At 37.0% G+C, this 17827-nt stretch overlaps 1 protein-coding gene across 50 annotated transcripts in view; it reads left to right on the forward strand.

Annotated features, from left to right (window-relative positions):
- The window catches only part of LOC409821 (twitchin), a 74638-nt gene that overhangs the window by 36662 nt on the left and 20149 nt on the right, over positions 1 to 17827 (forward strand). For all 50 annotated transcript variants that reach the window (XM_026438858.1, XM_026438902.1, XM_026438905.1 and 47 more), the window contains 26 exons: positions 2509 to 2634; positions 2721 to 2865; positions 2953 to 3092; positions 3859 to 4003; positions 4097 to 4238; positions 4332 to 4456; positions 4753 to 5106; positions 5283 to 5489; positions 5563 to 5871; positions 5965 to 6555; positions 6632 to 6937; positions 7014 to 7316; positions 7388 to 7672; positions 7768 to 8079; positions 8179 to 8481; positions 8588 to 8869; positions 8963 to 9262; positions 9353 to 9655; positions 10573 to 11160; positions 11467 to 11769; positions 11846 to 12147; positions 12895 to 13480; positions 13851 to 14125; positions 16130 to 16436; positions 16522 to 17403; positions 17492 to 17791. In XM_026438858.1, coding sequence (XP_026294643.1) covers positions 2509 to 2634; positions 2721 to 2865; positions 2953 to 3092; positions 3859 to 4003; positions 4097 to 4238; positions 4332 to 4456; positions 4753 to 5106; positions 5283 to 5489; positions 5563 to 5871; positions 5965 to 6555; positions 6632 to 6937; positions 7014 to 7316; positions 7388 to 7672; positions 7768 to 8079; positions 8179 to 8481; positions 8588 to 8869; positions 8963 to 9262; positions 9353 to 9655; positions 10573 to 11160; positions 11467 to 11769; positions 11846 to 12147; positions 12895 to 13480; positions 13851 to 14125; positions 16130 to 16436; positions 16522 to 17403; positions 17492 to 17791 — 8221 coding nt within the window. The remainder of the gene's footprint in view (positions 1 to 2508; positions 2635 to 2720; positions 2866 to 2952; positions 3093 to 3858; positions 4004 to 4096; positions 4239 to 4331; positions 4457 to 4752; positions 5107 to 5282; positions 5490 to 5562; positions 5872 to 5964; positions 6556 to 6631; positions 6938 to 7013; positions 7317 to 7387; positions 7673 to 7767; positions 8080 to 8178; positions 8482 to 8587; positions 8870 to 8962; positions 9263 to 9352; positions 9656 to 10572; positions 11161 to 11466; positions 11770 to 11845; positions 12148 to 12894; positions 13481 to 13850; positions 14126 to 16129; positions 16437 to 16521; positions 17404 to 17491; positions 17792 to 17827) is intronic.

The following is a 17827-nucleotide window of genomic DNA, read 5'->3' on the forward strand; positions in this document are numbered from 1 at the left end:
CGATAAGTTTTTTTTCCTCTCCACTGGTCTACACTGGTACACGTGAAAAAAGAAAAACCTGAAAGATAAAAAACCTGAACGAAAGAAATTGTGGAAACAGAAATTTCTATTACTAATCACGTTATTACACGTTTATTATATATATATGTATACATCAGGAAAAAACTCGAGGACAAACGATACGTACAAACCGACGCGACGAAACTGATGACTGACGTTCTCTAATTAATATTCTCGGGTACACATTGCTAGTTTAGAGCTAATGCTGCACTTGAATTCGTATCTCGGGTTTTATTGCTCGATCGTAATCGTAGATATTCACATTCATATTTATTCATTAACCAATCGTCGATTAACCAAAGATTAATTTCACTCGAATGTTAATCGTTAACGTGATTGTTATTTGATTCACAATGCATGAGTAGAGGTATCTATCTTCTGTCTCGAATAAAATCGCATTCTCGTACGATATTAATATCGAAACTGAATGTGTAACGCATGTGTAACCGGCAAGCATTATCTCTAAATGTTTCTAAAAAGAACAAAACGTGTTTCAAATATTGAAAGACGGAAGGCTCTGATACGCGATGTCAATTTGAAAAAAAAACGAACACCTTTTTTCTAAAAAAAATATTTGGATTCGTGAAATTGAAAGTGATCAGGGTCGTCCGCGATACACTCGATGTCCGATGTAAAGAGTGGGATTAACGATGTACGTGTGTGTGTGTACCGGGCATGCAGGACGTCTTCGACATTCAGCGCAGGCCAAGTTTGCAGGAGCTAATCGTCGACTGGCCGATATTAACGACGAGGGTCAAGCAGAAGGTTCGCGAAAACTGTTTACTCCAACACTTTTTCTCCAATCCACTCGCCGCTCCCTCGATTCTACTTTAATCCCTTGGGCGATGTCTTCTCGTCTTAACGAGGACCAACGAATTCCGCGCTTCCTCAGCGCACTCTCGCGCGCCAATCGAGAAATATAAACGCAGCGTTGTCACGTTGGTCAAACTTGGCATCATCGCTTTCCCAAAGGATTAAAAGCTTCGAAGAAGAGAATATAAACGCCTGTACTATACACCCTGCAAAGCTTCAACGAATACGACTTCAACTTTCTGAAAAAAAGACAGAGACATCCGTTGAAAGAACAACTGAAGACCGAGAGATTTTTCTTCTTTTTTTTTTTTTCTTTTACGATCGCGAGATTTTTCCTCGTCGCGTTTTTTTCTTCTTTTAGCTTCTTTGCTTCGCACGGACGATGAAATTCTCGCGATCTAAAATCTTTCTAAATCTTAATAAGTAATAAGTCCTGCTTTGGCCTGCGCTTCCTTCTTTTTTTTTTAGGAATTCGCGTTTAAACTTTAAACCACTCGTATTAATACGACTAATATAATTCGTTTCCATCGATTACATTTTTCGCTCGTTATACATAGAAAAAGTATACACGCGGTTATATATCCGATTAGAGAAGCAAAGAGTTTTGTGTTTCTTGCGCTTGAGATTTGCCTGCCATCAGCCTCAACGTGTAAAAAAAAAAAAAAAAAAAAAAAAGAATATGTATAATACCCGTGTAGCGAATCAGACCTGTGATCGTCGATGATTTTTGTTGTTTTATAGAATAGTGGATCTCGTAGACCCTCCCTCGCCGAATTAATTCCCGACTGGCCGACCCTGCACCATTTCACCAAGACGGAGGTTGGGATCGTATTCCTCGACATCTTGAAACAGTGTTTCAAAGAGATCGACCAGCGACCTCGCGTGATATCGATCTCTTTCTCTTTATATTCCTTCCTTTCTCTCTCTATATTTTCTCTCTCTCTTTCTCTCTCTCTCTCATCGGTTATGCGATTCACCTTTCTCTCTACATACAATCGTTTCTTCAACGACGAATGAATTATTCACGAGTCTTTTCTCTTATCATTCTCTTCTCTCCTCCTGTACTCAGTCTTATTCACATCTTCTTCGTTCTTCCTTCTTCTCGAATCTCTCTCTCTCTCTCTCTATGTTCGTACGGATTGTTCTTCATCCATAACACTTTTTTTTTCTTTCTCTCTCTCTATCTCTCTCTTTCTCTCTCTCCTTACGATATATACACATATATATCTTGCGTCCAATCTGTTTTTTGTGACTCGACGAACGAATTTTTCTTTTTTTGCGTTGCGTTTAATTTTTCTTTTTTAAATATAGAATTTTCCACCTGTGTATAGCTATCTTCGTCCTCGGCGACAACGACGACAACAAGATTTTTATTTTATTTTTCCACAGATTTTTCTTTTTTTTTTTTTTTTTTTTTTTTTTTCCCTCTCTCGTGAGAGACGATCGATCGATGATTTGTGATTTGTGGCGCCTATCTTTCTTTTTTTTTTCTCTTTTTTTTTTTTTTGATTCTTCATCTTCCTTACGTATTGGCCAGCAACGTATTGGCGGGTGTTTCTTAGATCTGAAATAAACGGCTGTCCGTCGGCGAACGAAACGAAAAAGATTAACGTTTATCCAACATTTATTTCGCAGAAGCCGGAAAGTTTCCTGAAACCGTTGGTTGATCAATACGCCAAGGAGGGCAAAGACAAGAAGGTCGTGTTCGAGGCGAATTTCTCGAAACCGAATTGCAAACCGAAATGGTTCTTCCGAAAGGACGTAAGTTTTTCTTCTTCCAATCCATATACGTATGTATATCAACCAATTCTATCTCCATCCTCTTTTTTCATTTTTTCCCCCAACAGGAACTGTTCCCTTCGTCGAAATACAAGTTCAAGAACGAGGAAGATTGCTACCAGCTCATCATCATGAATCCCAAAGTGGAGGACACAGGAAAGTACACGATCGAAATTTCCGGTGTCTCCAGTACTGCCTTCCTCAACGTCGAAGGTTAGTCATCATATATTTATATATATGTATATATATAATCTCGAGAATCGAGAAAAACTTGGATTAACAAAATGTCTAAATCGATAGAGCCGGATCCAACTTACACGTTCACCAAACCGCTCTCCAAAAAGACGAGTGGTTACACGAAGCACGAGGTTTACATGGAATGTACCGTCAGTTCGAATCTCGCTCAAGTCACGTGGTACAAAGGAAAAACGAAACTCGAGGTACGAACGAGATTGGTAAAAAGTTCTAAAGAATTGGAATCTAAGAATATCACTATACATATATCTATATATATACTATACTATACTATATCTATATATATATATCTATATGTATACTATACTATATCTACATATATATATATATATATATATATATATATATATATATATACTATACTATCTATATATATATCTATAAATATACTATATTATATCTATATTATACTATACTATATCTATATATATATCTATATGTATACTATACTATATCTATATATATCTATATGTATACTATACTATATCTACATATATATCTATATATATACTATACTATATCTATATATACATCTATATATATATACTATACTATATCTATATATACATCTATATATATATACTATACTATATCTATATATATCTATATTTATATATATACTATACTATATCTATATATATACTATATATAACTATACTATATCTATATATATCTATATATATACTATACTATATCTATATATATATACTCTTCTATATCTATATATATATCTATATATATACTATACTATATCTATATATATATATAAATACTATACTATATCTATATATATATATATATATATCTATATATATATACTATACTATATCTATATATGTATCTATACTATATCTATATTATACATACTATACTATATCTATATATATATATCTCTATATATACTATATTTTTATATATATATATATCACTATCTATATATATACGTTTTAGGATGGTGATACGTATAGCATATCGAAGGATATGAACGGCGTTTGTCGTTTGACTATAAAGAGTGCAACCCTTGAAGATAGCGGCGAATACATTTGCAAGATCAACAAACAAACGGACAAAACTGAAACGGTTCTAACCGTAGTAGGTGAGGGAAAAAGAAAAGGAAATAAAAATTCTTCTCGATTAAAATGTAAAAAAAAAAAAAAAAAAAACAAAACTTGTTCGTTCCTCTTCGCAGAATATCCGTACAAATTCGTGAAGGTGTTGAAATCGCAGCAACTAGTTGAAAAAGAAACGTTGACGCTGGTCTGCGAGCTGGACGATGCCGGTGGAGAGGTGAAATGGTTCAAAGGTGACCAAGAGATTGTACCTGACAAGAGGTGGGAGTTGATTAATTTTTGTTCCTTTTTTTTACGTTTCAAAAAAGAAGATTCTTTTTTTCTTTTTTTGTTAATCGTGAATAACTCGTGCAGGGTACAAATCAAAGAGGATGGAAGAAAGAGGAAGCTCATCATCAAAGACACTAAGGTTACGGATGCTGGACAATACTCCTGCGTGAGCAATGCCGATAAGACTGAGGCAGAAATAGTTATAAACTGTAAGTATTAATAATAATAAAAGTGAGAAACGAATCAGAGTTGGGCAAATTAAGAATAAATTAGTTAAAAATTTCGAATAAAGTTGTGCCTAAACTTTTCATGTATAATATAATCTTCATTACAATTATTATACTTTGAATGAAATTAATTATTGAAGTAAGTGTAACTTTATTCGTGATTTCAATTTACTAAATTTTGCCCCATCATGAAAAGTATATATAAAAAAAAGTATATATAAAAGTATATATAAAAGTATATATACTAAGGAAAAATAAATAATTGAATTTTCTTTTAGATGCGAATCGTTTCAACAAGAAATTGAAGGATACGGTAGCCGTGGAGAGGGAGAAATTGGTGTTGGATGTGGAACTCCAGGATCAAACAGCGCCTGCGATCTTCTTCTTTAACGGGAATCGAATCGAGCCCAACGAGAGAGTCGAGATCAAGAATTTGGGCGGTGGAAAGCATCAGTTGATCTTCAACAGGGTGGAGATGACCGATGACGGTGAAATCAGTTGCGAGAGTGGACAGTTGAAGAGCAGTTGTAAGCTCACCGTGAAGAAGGGCGAGAGCAAGCCCATCGTTGAAATCCCTGACAAGGTCGAAGGTCCTTGCAACACGCCTCTTGTATTCGTTGTACCTTACAAGAGTAAGTTTATAAACTTCAAAAAATTTCATGAATAAATTCCTCTTAAGTAAGAATCAATAGATTGAACAAATTGATGCATAAAGCTTTGTACGTTAATCTGCATCATTTGAAATCACTTCAAACTGAAATTAAGAGATTCAAAGGGTTGAAAAACTGATCATTATTCTCCGTTTCAGTCGAAGGGACGAAACAAAGTCAGGTAGAAGCGAAACTGTTGAAAGACGGTAAAGCACTGCCGTTGAAGGATGTAGAGATAGTGGTTGGCGAGGACAAGATCACCTTCAAGATCAAAAAACCTTCTCGGGACCAGTCTGGTGTTTATCAAGTAAAAATAAGTAACAACCAAGGGGAGGAAGTGAACGACGTGAATATTAATATGCAAGGTAAAAAAACAAAGGTTTTGCTTCAAACAAACATTTCTTTAATCATCATTTAATCATCGAAAATTCTTGGCAGACGTGCCATCCCCGCCCAGAGACGTGGACGTGAACGAGATCTTCCAAGACTCTTGCGTGGTGTCTTTCAAACCTTCCAAGGACGACGGTGGAACGCCCATCACGAAATACGTGATCGAGCGCCTGGACCTCAGCTTGAAGGCGCAGTGGGACAACGTGGGCGAAGTCATGCCCGGGGAGAAATGCTCGTACAAAGTGCAAGATCTCGTTGCAAAGAAGGAGTACAAGTTCCGTATCAGGGCTGTGAACAAGCTTGGCTCCAGCGAGCCGGCCATGTTCGGGAAGCCGGTGCTCGCGAAAGATCCATGGGGTAACGTTTCAATATTCTTTTACAATAATTATCTTAAAAACGAAAAAGAAAGAACTAAATCATCCTTTTATTCCTCTTCTTCTTCTTCAATAGATGAGCCAAGTAAACCCAAGAACGTGGAGGTGACCGACTGGGACAAAGATCACGCTGACTTAAAATGGACGAAGCCCGAAAGCGACGGTGGCGCACCCATCACGGGATACATAATCGAGTACAAGGAAAAGTTTGGCAAAGAGTGGGTGAAGGGGAAGGAAATCGAGGGAGATATAACGGAGGCGACCATAGACGGGTTGAAGGAGGGTACCCAATACGAGTTCAGGATCCGAGCCGTGAACAAAGCCGGCCCCGGTGAACCGTCCGACGCCACGAAACCGATCATAGCCAAGTGCCGATTCGTGAAGCCTTACATCGTCGGGGACGGTCTGACGAACTTAATCGTCAAAAAGGGGCAGATAATCAAGTACGATATCAAGTATGCCGGTGAACCTGAACCGGAGGTTCATTGGTTTCTTGGGGAGAAAGAGTTGGTTCAAGATACAGCCGAGAGGATCACGATCGATAAATACGAGAGAAACACGGTGCTCACCGTTAGGAAGACAACTAGGCCTGATTCTGGAAAATACAAGCTTGTTCTGTCCAATAGCTCTGGAACTTGCGAGAGCGTCGGTGACGTGGTTGTTCTCGGTATATCTCCTCACTTTTCACTTATCTCCACTTTTTTATCAATTGATCTTTCACGAATCGTTATTTTATTTTCCAGACAAACCTTCGAAACCGACCGGCCCGTTGAAAGTGGAAGAAGTTCGCGCTGACCATGTGAAGGTAAAGTGGGAAAAGCCCGAGGATAATGGAGGTACCGATATTACCGGCTACGTGTTGGAAAAAATGGACATGGATACGGGACGATGGATCCCTGCCGGCGAAGTGGGTCCGGACGAAACTAGCTTCAACTTCACCGGGTTGACGCCGAAGAAGAAGTACAAGTTCCGCGTGAAAGCTGTGAACAAGGAGGGCGAATCGGAACCGCTCGAAGTCGAGGAAGCGATTCTTGCCAGGAATCCTTATGGTGAATCTTGTTACAATCTTGTTCCCTTCGAATTATCATTTTTTGGTCTGCTCACTTTGCTCTCTTTTTTAACCAGACGAGCCTGACAAGCCTGGCAAACCTGTAATCTTCGACTACGATAACGTCAGCGTATCCTTGAAGTGGGAGAAGCCTCAGAACGACGGCGGTAGACCTATCACTCATTACACCGTGGAGATGAAGGACAAATTCGCTGTCGACTGGGTGGAAGTGACGAAAACGACCGACGCCACTCCTGAGGCAAAGGTCGAAGGTTTGAAGGAAAAGATGATCTACCAGTTCCGAGTTAGGGCCCACAATAAAGCGGGCCCCAGTCAGCCTAGCGAGCCCACCGACAATCATCTTTGCAAGCACAAGAATCGTAAGTTAGCTCTTGAAAACAAAACCTCGTTTTATATAAATATATAATTGCATCTCGATGTGAAATTTCAGTTAAACCGAGAATCGACAGAACGAATTTCAAGTCTATAGTCATCAAGGCTGGACGCACGCACAAATGGTCGGTAGACATCATAGGCGAACCGCCTCCAGAAGTTAAGTGGATTTGGAGGGACAACATACCTCTTACTACTACCGAACGTATCAAGATCGAGAACGTGGATTATCACACAGACTTTACCATCGTAAACGCGATGCGTAAAGACACTGGAAAGTATACCCTCATCGCGGAGAATGTTAACGGAAAGGACGAGGAAACCGTGGAACTTACTGTTCTCGGTAAATTGTCGATTATCTTTTTTATCGATCCATGGTATATACGTATATGAAATGAAGAAACGAGTAAACGTTTTGTATCGTTTTGCTTCGTTCAGGCAAGCCAGACGCGCCGAAAGGTCCGTTGGAAGTGACGGATATTACAGCCACGTCGGCCAAGGTGAAGTGGGAGAAGCCGGAGGACGATGGCGGCGTTCCGATCAAAGAATACGAGATTGAGAAATTGGACACGAAAACTGGCAAGTGGGTGAGAGTGGGAAAGGTTCCGGGCAATGCGCCGCTCACGGAATTCGAGGTGACGGGATTGAATCCGGGAAGCGAGTACAAATTCCGCGTTACAGCGGTCAACGACGAAGGTGATTCCGAACCTTTGGAGAGCGAGCGGGGAATCATCGCCAGAAATCCGTACGGTAAGACGAGAAGGAAAGAACTTTCTTCCAGATTCGTTTTAAATTTTGCTCCTTCCATGCGTTATAATTAATCTAATTTCGATGATTTGTTTCTTTAAGACGAGCCGCATAAACCTGGAACACCTGAGATAACCGACTATGACAACGAGTCGATAAGTTTGAAATGGACCGCTCCTGATTTCGACGGCGGTGCGCCTATCGAGAAGTACATAATCGAGAAGAAGGATCGTTACAAACCAGATTGGGAGAAGGCGATGGAGGTACCTGGAAATCAACTGGAGGCCAAAGTAGGGGACTTGAAGGAACGCGGGGAATATCAGTTCAGGATCATCGCCGTGAACAAAGCCGGCCCATCTCCGCCATCCGACGCTTCAAAGATGCAAATATGCAAACACAAAGCGCGTAAATATCGTATTTCATTTCATCTTTTTATTTGTCGTAATACGTATACGTATTCGAGTAAAGTTTCGATCGAGTCATTCTTTCATTTCTTCTTTTATTCCTACAGTGAAACCAAGAATCGATCGTACGAACTTGAAACCAATCACGGTCCGTGCTGGCAAGCCAATCAAATACGACGTGGACGTTCGTGGTGAACCGCCTCCAGAGATCACGTGGTATCACGCGAATCAGGCGGTTCAGAGCGGTGGTAATATAGAAATTGTCAACGTCGATTACAATACGAAACTCAATATTACCGACTGCGTGCGAAAAAATACCGGCGTGTGGAAAATAAAGGCTGTAAATCCTCACGGTGAAGACGAGGCTGAGGTCGAAGTTACGATACTATGTAAGCCCAATGATATTGAAAATCTCTGAAATTGATATTGTACAACTTATTATTTATTTATTATTACTAATTCGATTCATAAATTATTAACAGCTGCTCCTGGAAAACCAAAGGGTCCTTTGAAGGTATACGATGTTACAAAGAGCGGTTTGAAATTGAAATGGGAAAAACCGGAAGACGATGGCGGTTTACCCATTACCAGTTATCAAATTGAGAAACTGGACAAAGCGACCGGCAGATGGGTCCCCGTCGGGCGTACTTCGGATACCGAAATGGACGTTAAAGGTCTTCAAGAGGGTCACGAATACGAATTCAGGGTGAAGGCGATTAACGAAGAAGGGGAATCCGAGCCATTGGTCACCGACAGTTCGACCATTGCAAAGAATCCTTATGGTGAGAAAACCATTGAAAAATTGCCCGTATAAAAAGAATATTTCTATAAGAAAGTTTTCACTGATAAGTTTGAATAACAATAATTTTTAGACGTAGCCAGTAAGCCTGGTGTGCCGGAATTCGAAGATTGGGACGTGGATCGTGTCGATTTGAAATGGGAACCGCCGAAAAGTACGGGAGGCGCACCTATTACGGGTTACATAATCGAAATGAAGGAGAAGCCGTCGCCGAATTGGCAAGAGGCCACTGTAACAGACTCGCCCCAACCAAAAGGGCGTGTCACTGGTTTGAAGAAAGGTTCCGTGTACCAATTCCGCGTGCGTGCCGTTAACAAAGCTGGGCCATCGGAACCCAGCGATCCAACCAAGCCGCACGTGGCAAAGGCGCGACATCGTGAGTACTGTTCATTGCCGTACTTATACTAATCGGAAACAATGATCTCGTTGCGTTAACTTAAACATAAAATCCAAAGAATTCTATTGATATAATGTAAAAATTTTATTATTTCTCATGTGTAGATTAATTATGATTTATAATAGTTTAAAATAACTTGATAATTTGGAAAATATTTCAATTTCTTAAATGATTATTCTAAAGTGATTTTATAATTGAAAAATAATTTTTATGATTTTGAATATTCAAATTATAGTTTGTCTACACCACTAGTAGTGTGCGATGTCAAGGGATTGTTAACAAAGCGTCTGAAATGAAAGTAGGCGGTCCTAACGAAGGATTATAACGGTACTGTTCACTGCTGGAAACAAGTTTGGTGGGAAGGCACAAAGACAGGGGCGTTTTCGCTAGGACCGCCTCTCCCCACTTCAAACGCTTTGTTGATATACCACGCACTACACTAGTAATAGAAAAGCTATAATTTGAATATTCAAAGTCGTAAAAATTATTTTGTATGAAGCTACATTAGGATCTAAGACTGATTTCGATATAATATTAATATATCTATATATATTTGTATAATATATTTGTATATATATAATTCTTATTTTAATTATTTTTATTTTAATCGAATACAAAATTATATTTATAAATTAAACTAATATTACAAATCATAATTAGCCTACACATATTTTGAGAAATAATTTTTATATTATACGTTAGATTTTCTAGATGTCTACACTAATCGAGATTTAATTACGAATTGATGTTCTGGATCAGTATATATGAAAATAGGCGTTTCTTTCCAAATTTATCCAATCAAATTTACGATTCCTTTTTCGAAACTTCTTTCTAACAATACTTCAACAATTTCGATATATATACATTTATATATATACACGTTTTTCATTTTCCAGTGAAACCACATATAAATCGCGATAAATTGAAAACGATTAAAGTAAGAGCGGGTCAAATGGTGAAACTAGAAGTCGACATCGAAGGTGAACCACCTCCAACCGTTACCTGGAACTTTGGAGGCGCGGTCCTTCAAACAAGTGCCAACGTGAAAATCGATAACGAGGATTACCTAACCAAAATTCATTTGACCCAAACTAGCCGCAAACTGAGTGGCAAATACACCATCAAAGCTGTGAACGATTCTGGACAGGACGAAGCTGACGTGGAGATTATCATTCAAGATAAGCCCGGAAAACCGGAAGGTCCTCTGGAAGTGACGGACATCCACAAGGAAGGATGCAAATTGAAGTGGAACAAACCGAGGGACGATGGCGGTTTACCGTTGTCCGGTTATCTGGTCGAGAAAATGGATGTCACGACCGGCCGATGGGTACCAGTTGGCATAGTTGATCCAGACAAAACGGAACAGACTATCACTGGTTTGGAACCTGGAAAACGATACGAATTCCGCGTGAAAGCTGTAAACGAAGAGGGAGAATCGGAACCGTTGCAAACGGACGTTCCTATTATCGCCAAGAATCCTTATGGTATGTATATATATATATGTATACTGTTTACTGGTGGAAAGAAGTCCGGGGACAGCACAAAGTCAAGAAGTCTATCCCCACTTCGAACGCTTTGTTTACACTCAGCTTCGAGTCGGATTAGTATATGTAACAAATACCGCGCTAGAAACAAGTAGGCGTTTCCTTCTACATTAACCAATCAGAAGTCTTTCCAGCAGTGAACCATACATATACTATATATACTGTATACTATATTATACTATATTATATGTACATTCGATGGCTTATGTCGAGAAACATTATAACTCGTTTAAACTCGACTTTTAGATCCTCCATCTGCGCCTGGTCTACCAGAAATCATCGACTGGGCCGAAAACATGGTGAAATTGAAATGGGAACCACCGATACGAGACGGTGGTGCACCCATCACAGGTTACATAATCGAAATGAAAGACAGATTTGGCACCACGTTCGTGAAGGCTGCCGAGGTGGAAGGACGAGTGTGTACGGGAACAGTGACACGATTGGAGGAAGGAAATCAATATCAGTTTAGAGTAAGAGCTGTGAACAAAGCAGGTCCCGGAGAACCTAGCGAGGCTACCAATCCTCATACTGCCAAAGCTCGTTGGCGTGAGTATAATACGATTTCTCGAGTCGAATGGGCATGTTGGAAAAATTGCGTTTTAATTCATTTTATCGTTTACAGTGAAACCGTTCATCGATCGAACCAATTTGCAACCGATAACCGTAAAAGTCGGTCTTACCGTCACTTTGGATGTGAATATCATTGGTGAACCGCCACCAAATGTAACCTGGTTCTTCCAAGACAAGGAGATCGTGTCGGACGACACGATACGGGTCGACAACATTGACTACAATAGCAAATTTTTCATTTTGAAAACGAAACGAGCGCACACGGGAAAATACGTGATCAAAGCGAAGAACGAGGTGGGCGAGGACACTGCCGATGTCGAGATAATCGTCATCGGTAAACCAAGCAAGCCAAAGGTACGAGATCCTATTTGAATTTGATCATTATAACCTTAAATCTTTGACGAGAAATATACAAATGTATAAATATTTTTAACTTGAATCCTCAAGTGGAAGATGTAGGAGAAAAGTTGTAGCAGACAATCAATTTAGAAAGTTTTGAATTTTAGAAACGTGCAATAAACTGGATTGATAAGAATTGGAAATGATATTCTAAAAAAACAAATGTTAAAGAGAAAATACTTATTAAAAAAAGAAGTTATTGGATATTTGTTACAAGATATAGGCTTAAATGATGATAACAATGAAACTGAAAATAATAAAGTGAAAAAAGCAATGTAAAAAGAATTGAAAGAAATAGGAAAATTGCCAATTAAAGTTAGAAATATTATTATTCCTTATTTTCCTAAAATATAATAAATAAACAATGGATAGAAATGCATATATTATAACCTAAAAAATATTGCAATAAGAAAAACAATCAAATCATAACAAATCATTACATTATATGAATTTCTAATATAAAGTAATTACTTAATTTTAATTTACAAAATTATTTATCGATAATTTAAATAAATATTTTGAAACGTTTATAAAAATTTAAATTCTTAATAAATTTATGAAATATTTCTCAACTATTGAAATTGTGATTGATCAGTTATCCGACTAGTTGTCTGTCACATTTGAAAACGAATTTTATCCATTTATTAATGCACACTAATTCGAACTAACGTCATTTTAACTCGATAAAATTCAAATCCACAGGGTCCTCTGGAAATATCCGACGTGAACAAACACGGTTGCAAGTTGAAGTGGGAGAAACCCGACGACGACGGTGGTGTACCGGTCGAGTACTACGAGATCGAAAAGTTGGATCCCCTGACGGGCCAATGGATCCCTTGCGCGAAATCCGTGGAACCAGAAGTGACGGTGACTGGTCTTCAAGAAGGGAAACCGTACAAGTTCCGCGTGAAGGCGGTGAATCGGGAGGGCGAGTCGGACGATTTGGAAGCGGACAAATCCATCATTGCGAAGAATCCGTTCGACGAGCCTGGAAAACCTGGCCGGCCCGAGATCAAGAACTGGGACAAAGACTTCGTCGATCTCGAGTGGACTCCGCCCAAAGACGACGGTGGCGCCCCGATCGAGAAATACATCGTGCAGATGAGGGACAAGGAAGGCCGCCAGTGGATAGACGTGGCGAAAGTGCTTGGAGATCGCACCACCGCCAAAGTAACCGATGGTATCGAGGAAGGTCACGAGTACGAGTTCAGAATAGTTGCTGTAAACAGAGCCGGGCCAGGAGAGCCGAGCGATACTTCGAGAAGCGTTGTTGCCAAACCTCGATTTTGTAAGCATACATATATATATGTGTTTGCGAACGCCTCGTTCGAAACAATTCCTCGTAAACTTATCTTTTTCTCATCGCTTTATTAAATCTAAACAAAGGATGACGTTATTTAAGAAGATTAATTTTTAATAATAATATATTTTTGACACTCTTCATCGATAGTTAGCAAAATTTAAATAGTTGAATAAAGTTACTTCAATAATTTATCAAAATAATAATTATAAACGATCGAGATTATATGAGAAGCGGATATTAAATAAATTAATAAGTAATTAATCAAAGTAACTTTATTCGAAATTTTTAACTCTAACATATATATATATATATTTTTGCAATGTGTTTATATCATTTTTTCTTTTTTTTCGTAAAGTGGCACCGCGCATCGATCGCAAAAATCTACATAAGAAGGTTATGCGAGTTGGCCAATTGTTACGAATCGAGGCTGATGTACAAGGTGAACCGCCACCGCTCGTCACCTGGAAGCTGAAGGACGCCGTGCTGAAGAGCATGGATCGTCTCAAGATCGAGAACGAGGATTATCACACCACCTTCATCATAAGTAAATTGCAGAGATCCGATACGGGCACGTACACCGTCGTAGCTAAGAACGACAGCGGCACGGATCAAGTGGACGTTGAGATCCTGGTACGATTAAATATTTACACAACAAATATTTACATACTTTAAATTATTAATATATATTTATATTAATATATATTATAATATATATTAATTATTAATATATATAAATTACATACATTATTTACATACTTTAAATTATTAATATATATTTATATTAATATATAATATATATTAATTATTAATATATATATATATATATAAATTACCTACATTATTTACATACAAAAAAAGAAAATCTAAAAAATCGTTCGTTTTTAGGTGATGAGTAATATTACACAACAAATATTTACATACTTTAAATTATTAATATATATTATAATATATATTAATTATTAATATATATATAAATTACATTATTTACATACAAAAAAAGAAAATCTAAAAAATCGTTCGTTTTAGGTGGTGAGTAATATTACACAACAAATATTTACATACTTTAAATTATTAATATATATTTATATTAATATATATTATAATATATATTAAATTATTAATATATATTTATTATTAATATATATTAAATTATAATATATATTAAATTATTAATATATATTTATATTAATATATATTATAATATATATTAATTATTAATATATATATAAATTACATACATTATTTACATACAAAAAAAGAAAATCTAAAAAATCGTTTTAGGTGATGAGTAATATTACACAACAAATATTTACATACTTTAAATTATTAATATATATTTATATTAATATATATTATAATATATATTAATTATTAATATATATAAATTACATACATTATTTACATACTTTAAATTATTAATATATATTTATATTAATATATATTATAATATATATTAATTATTAATATATATATATATATATAAATTACCTACATTATTTACATACAAAAAAAGAAAATCTAAAAAATCGTTCGTTTTTAGGTGGTGAGTAATATTACACAACAAATATTTACATACTTTAAATTATTAATATATATTATAATATATATTAATTATTAATATATATATAAATTACATTATTTACATACAAAAAAAGAAAATCTAAAAAATCGTTCGTTTTTAGATGGTGAGTAATATTACACAACAAATATTTACATACTTTAAATTATTAATATATATTTATATTAATATATATTATAATATATATTAAATTATTAATATATATTTATTATTAATATATATTAAATTATAATATATATTAAATTATAATATATATTAAATTATTAATATATATTTATATTAATATATATTATAATATATATTAATTATTAATATATATATAAATTACATACATTATTTACATACAAAAAAAGAAAATCTAAAAAATCGTTTTAGGTGATGAGTAATATTACACAACAAATATTTACATACTTTAAATTATTAATATATATTTATATTAATATATATTATAATATATATTAATTATTAATATATATAAATTACATACATTATTTACATACTTTAAATTATTAATATATATTTATATTAATATATATTATAATATATATTAATTATTAATATATATATATATATAAATTACCTACATTATTTACATACAAAAAAAGAAAATCTAAAAAATCGTTCGTTTTTAGGTGGTGAGTAATATTACACAACAAATATTTACATACTTTAAATTATTAATATATATTATAATATATATTAATTATTAATATATATATAAATTACATTATTTACATACAAAAAAAGAAAATCTAAAAAATCGTTCGTTTTTAGATGGTGAGTAATATTACACAACAAATATTTACATACTTTAAAGTATTAATATATATTTATATTGATATATATTATAATATATATTAAATTATTAATATATATTTATTATTAATATATATTAAATTATAATATATATTAAATTATAATATATATTAAATTATTAATATATATTTATATTAATATATATTATAATATATATTAATTATTAATATATATATAAATTACATACATTATTTACATACAAAAAAAGAAAATCTAAAAAATCGTTCGTTCGTTTTTAGGTGGTGAGTAAACCTAGCAAGCCGAAGGGGCCGCTCGAGGTGTCCGACGTAACGGCTGAAGGATGCAAGCTGAAATGGGACAAACCGGACGACGATGGTGGGGAGCCAGTGGACCACTACGTGATCGAGAGGATGGACGTTGATACGGGAAGATGGGTGCCTTGCGCGACGAGTAAGACGCCGGAAGCCGAGGTAACAGGCCTCAACGAAGGCAAGGACTACATGTTCCGTGTGAAGGCTGTCAATTCCGAGGGTGAATCGGAACCTTTGGAGACGGCGATTCCGACCACGGCAAAGAATCCTTACAGTGAGCGCTATACTATTTTCTTTTGTATATTCTCGATAGAGAGAAATGGATAAAAATTTTAATAACTTTTCTTGAAACGATCCAGCCGAGCCAGACGCTCCCGGCAAGCCTGATCTCAAGGATTGGTCGAAGCAACACGTGGACCTGAAATGGAAGGCGCCGAAGAAGGACGGCGGGGCGCCGATAGAGAAGTACATAATCGAGAAGAAGGATCAGTACGGGAAATGGCAGAAGGCGGCCGAGGTTCCGGGAGATAAAACGGAGGGTAGGGTGGAGGGGTTGATCGAGGGGCAAAAGTATCAGTTCCGCGTGAAAGCGGTGAACAAAGGCGGGCAAAGTAAACCGAGCGAGCCGAGCGACAGCCTGGTCGCGAAGGATCGTTACGCCGCGCCCAGGATCGATCGCACGAATTTGAAGGACGTGACGATCAAGGCTGGGACCAATATTCGTCTGGACGTGAAGGTTACCGGCGAGCCGCCGCCAACGAAAACTTGGTATCTGAACAAGGCGAAGCAGGAATCGGGCGGTGTGTTGACCATCGAGCTGGAGGACTACAGGACCAAATTCTTGGTGTCGTCCGCCTCGAGAGCTCATTGCGGTACGTTGACGCTGAAGGCGGAGAACAGTTCCGGAAAGGACGAGGCCTCGATCGAGGTTCTCGTATTGGACAAACCTGGTAAACCGGAGGGACCCCTCAAAGTGTCGGACGTGCACAAAGAGGGATGCACGTTGAAGTGGAATCCACCATTGGACGACGGTGGCGTGCCACTCGACCACTACGTGGTGGAAAAGATGGATACGGAGACGGGAAGGTGGATACCGGTTGGACGCACCAAAGAGCCGGGCATGGTCGTGGAAAATCTGGTCCCAGGTCAAGAGTACAAGTTCCGAGTCTCGGCTGTGAACGCGGAGGGTGAATCGGAACCTTTGGAAACGGATCATGGGATCGTAGCCAAGAATCCATTTGGTTAGCGCTTTAAATTTTTCTCTATATCTCTGATAAAGGAGAAAAAATAATAATGATAATAATACGAGGAATTGTTTCGTTTCGTTAGACGAGCCAGGTCCACCTGGTCGACCAGAGGCAGCCGATTGGGACAAGGATCATATAGACCTAAGATGGACTCCACCCTTAAACGATGGTGGATCTCCAATCACTGGGTATATAATTGAAAAGCGCGAGAAAGACGGCCCACGATGGATAAAGGCGTGCGAAACCGGACCCGAGTGCAAGGGACGAGTCGATAATCTCGACGAGGGCGTCGAGTACGAGTTCCGTGTGAAAGCTGTTAACATTGCTGGACCCGGCGAACCATCCGACACCAGTAAACCGATCACGGCCAAAAGCCGACGATGTAAGAAAATATTTGTTTTCTATCCATTGCCTTTCC

The sequence above is a fragment of the Apis mellifera genome, linkage group LG2 (genome assembly GCF_003254395.2).
Source record: "Apis mellifera strain DH4 linkage group LG2, Amel_HAv3.1, whole genome shotgun sequence".
Classification (NCBI taxonomy): Eukaryota; Metazoa; Arthropoda; class Insecta; order Hymenoptera; family Apidae; genus Apis; species Apis mellifera.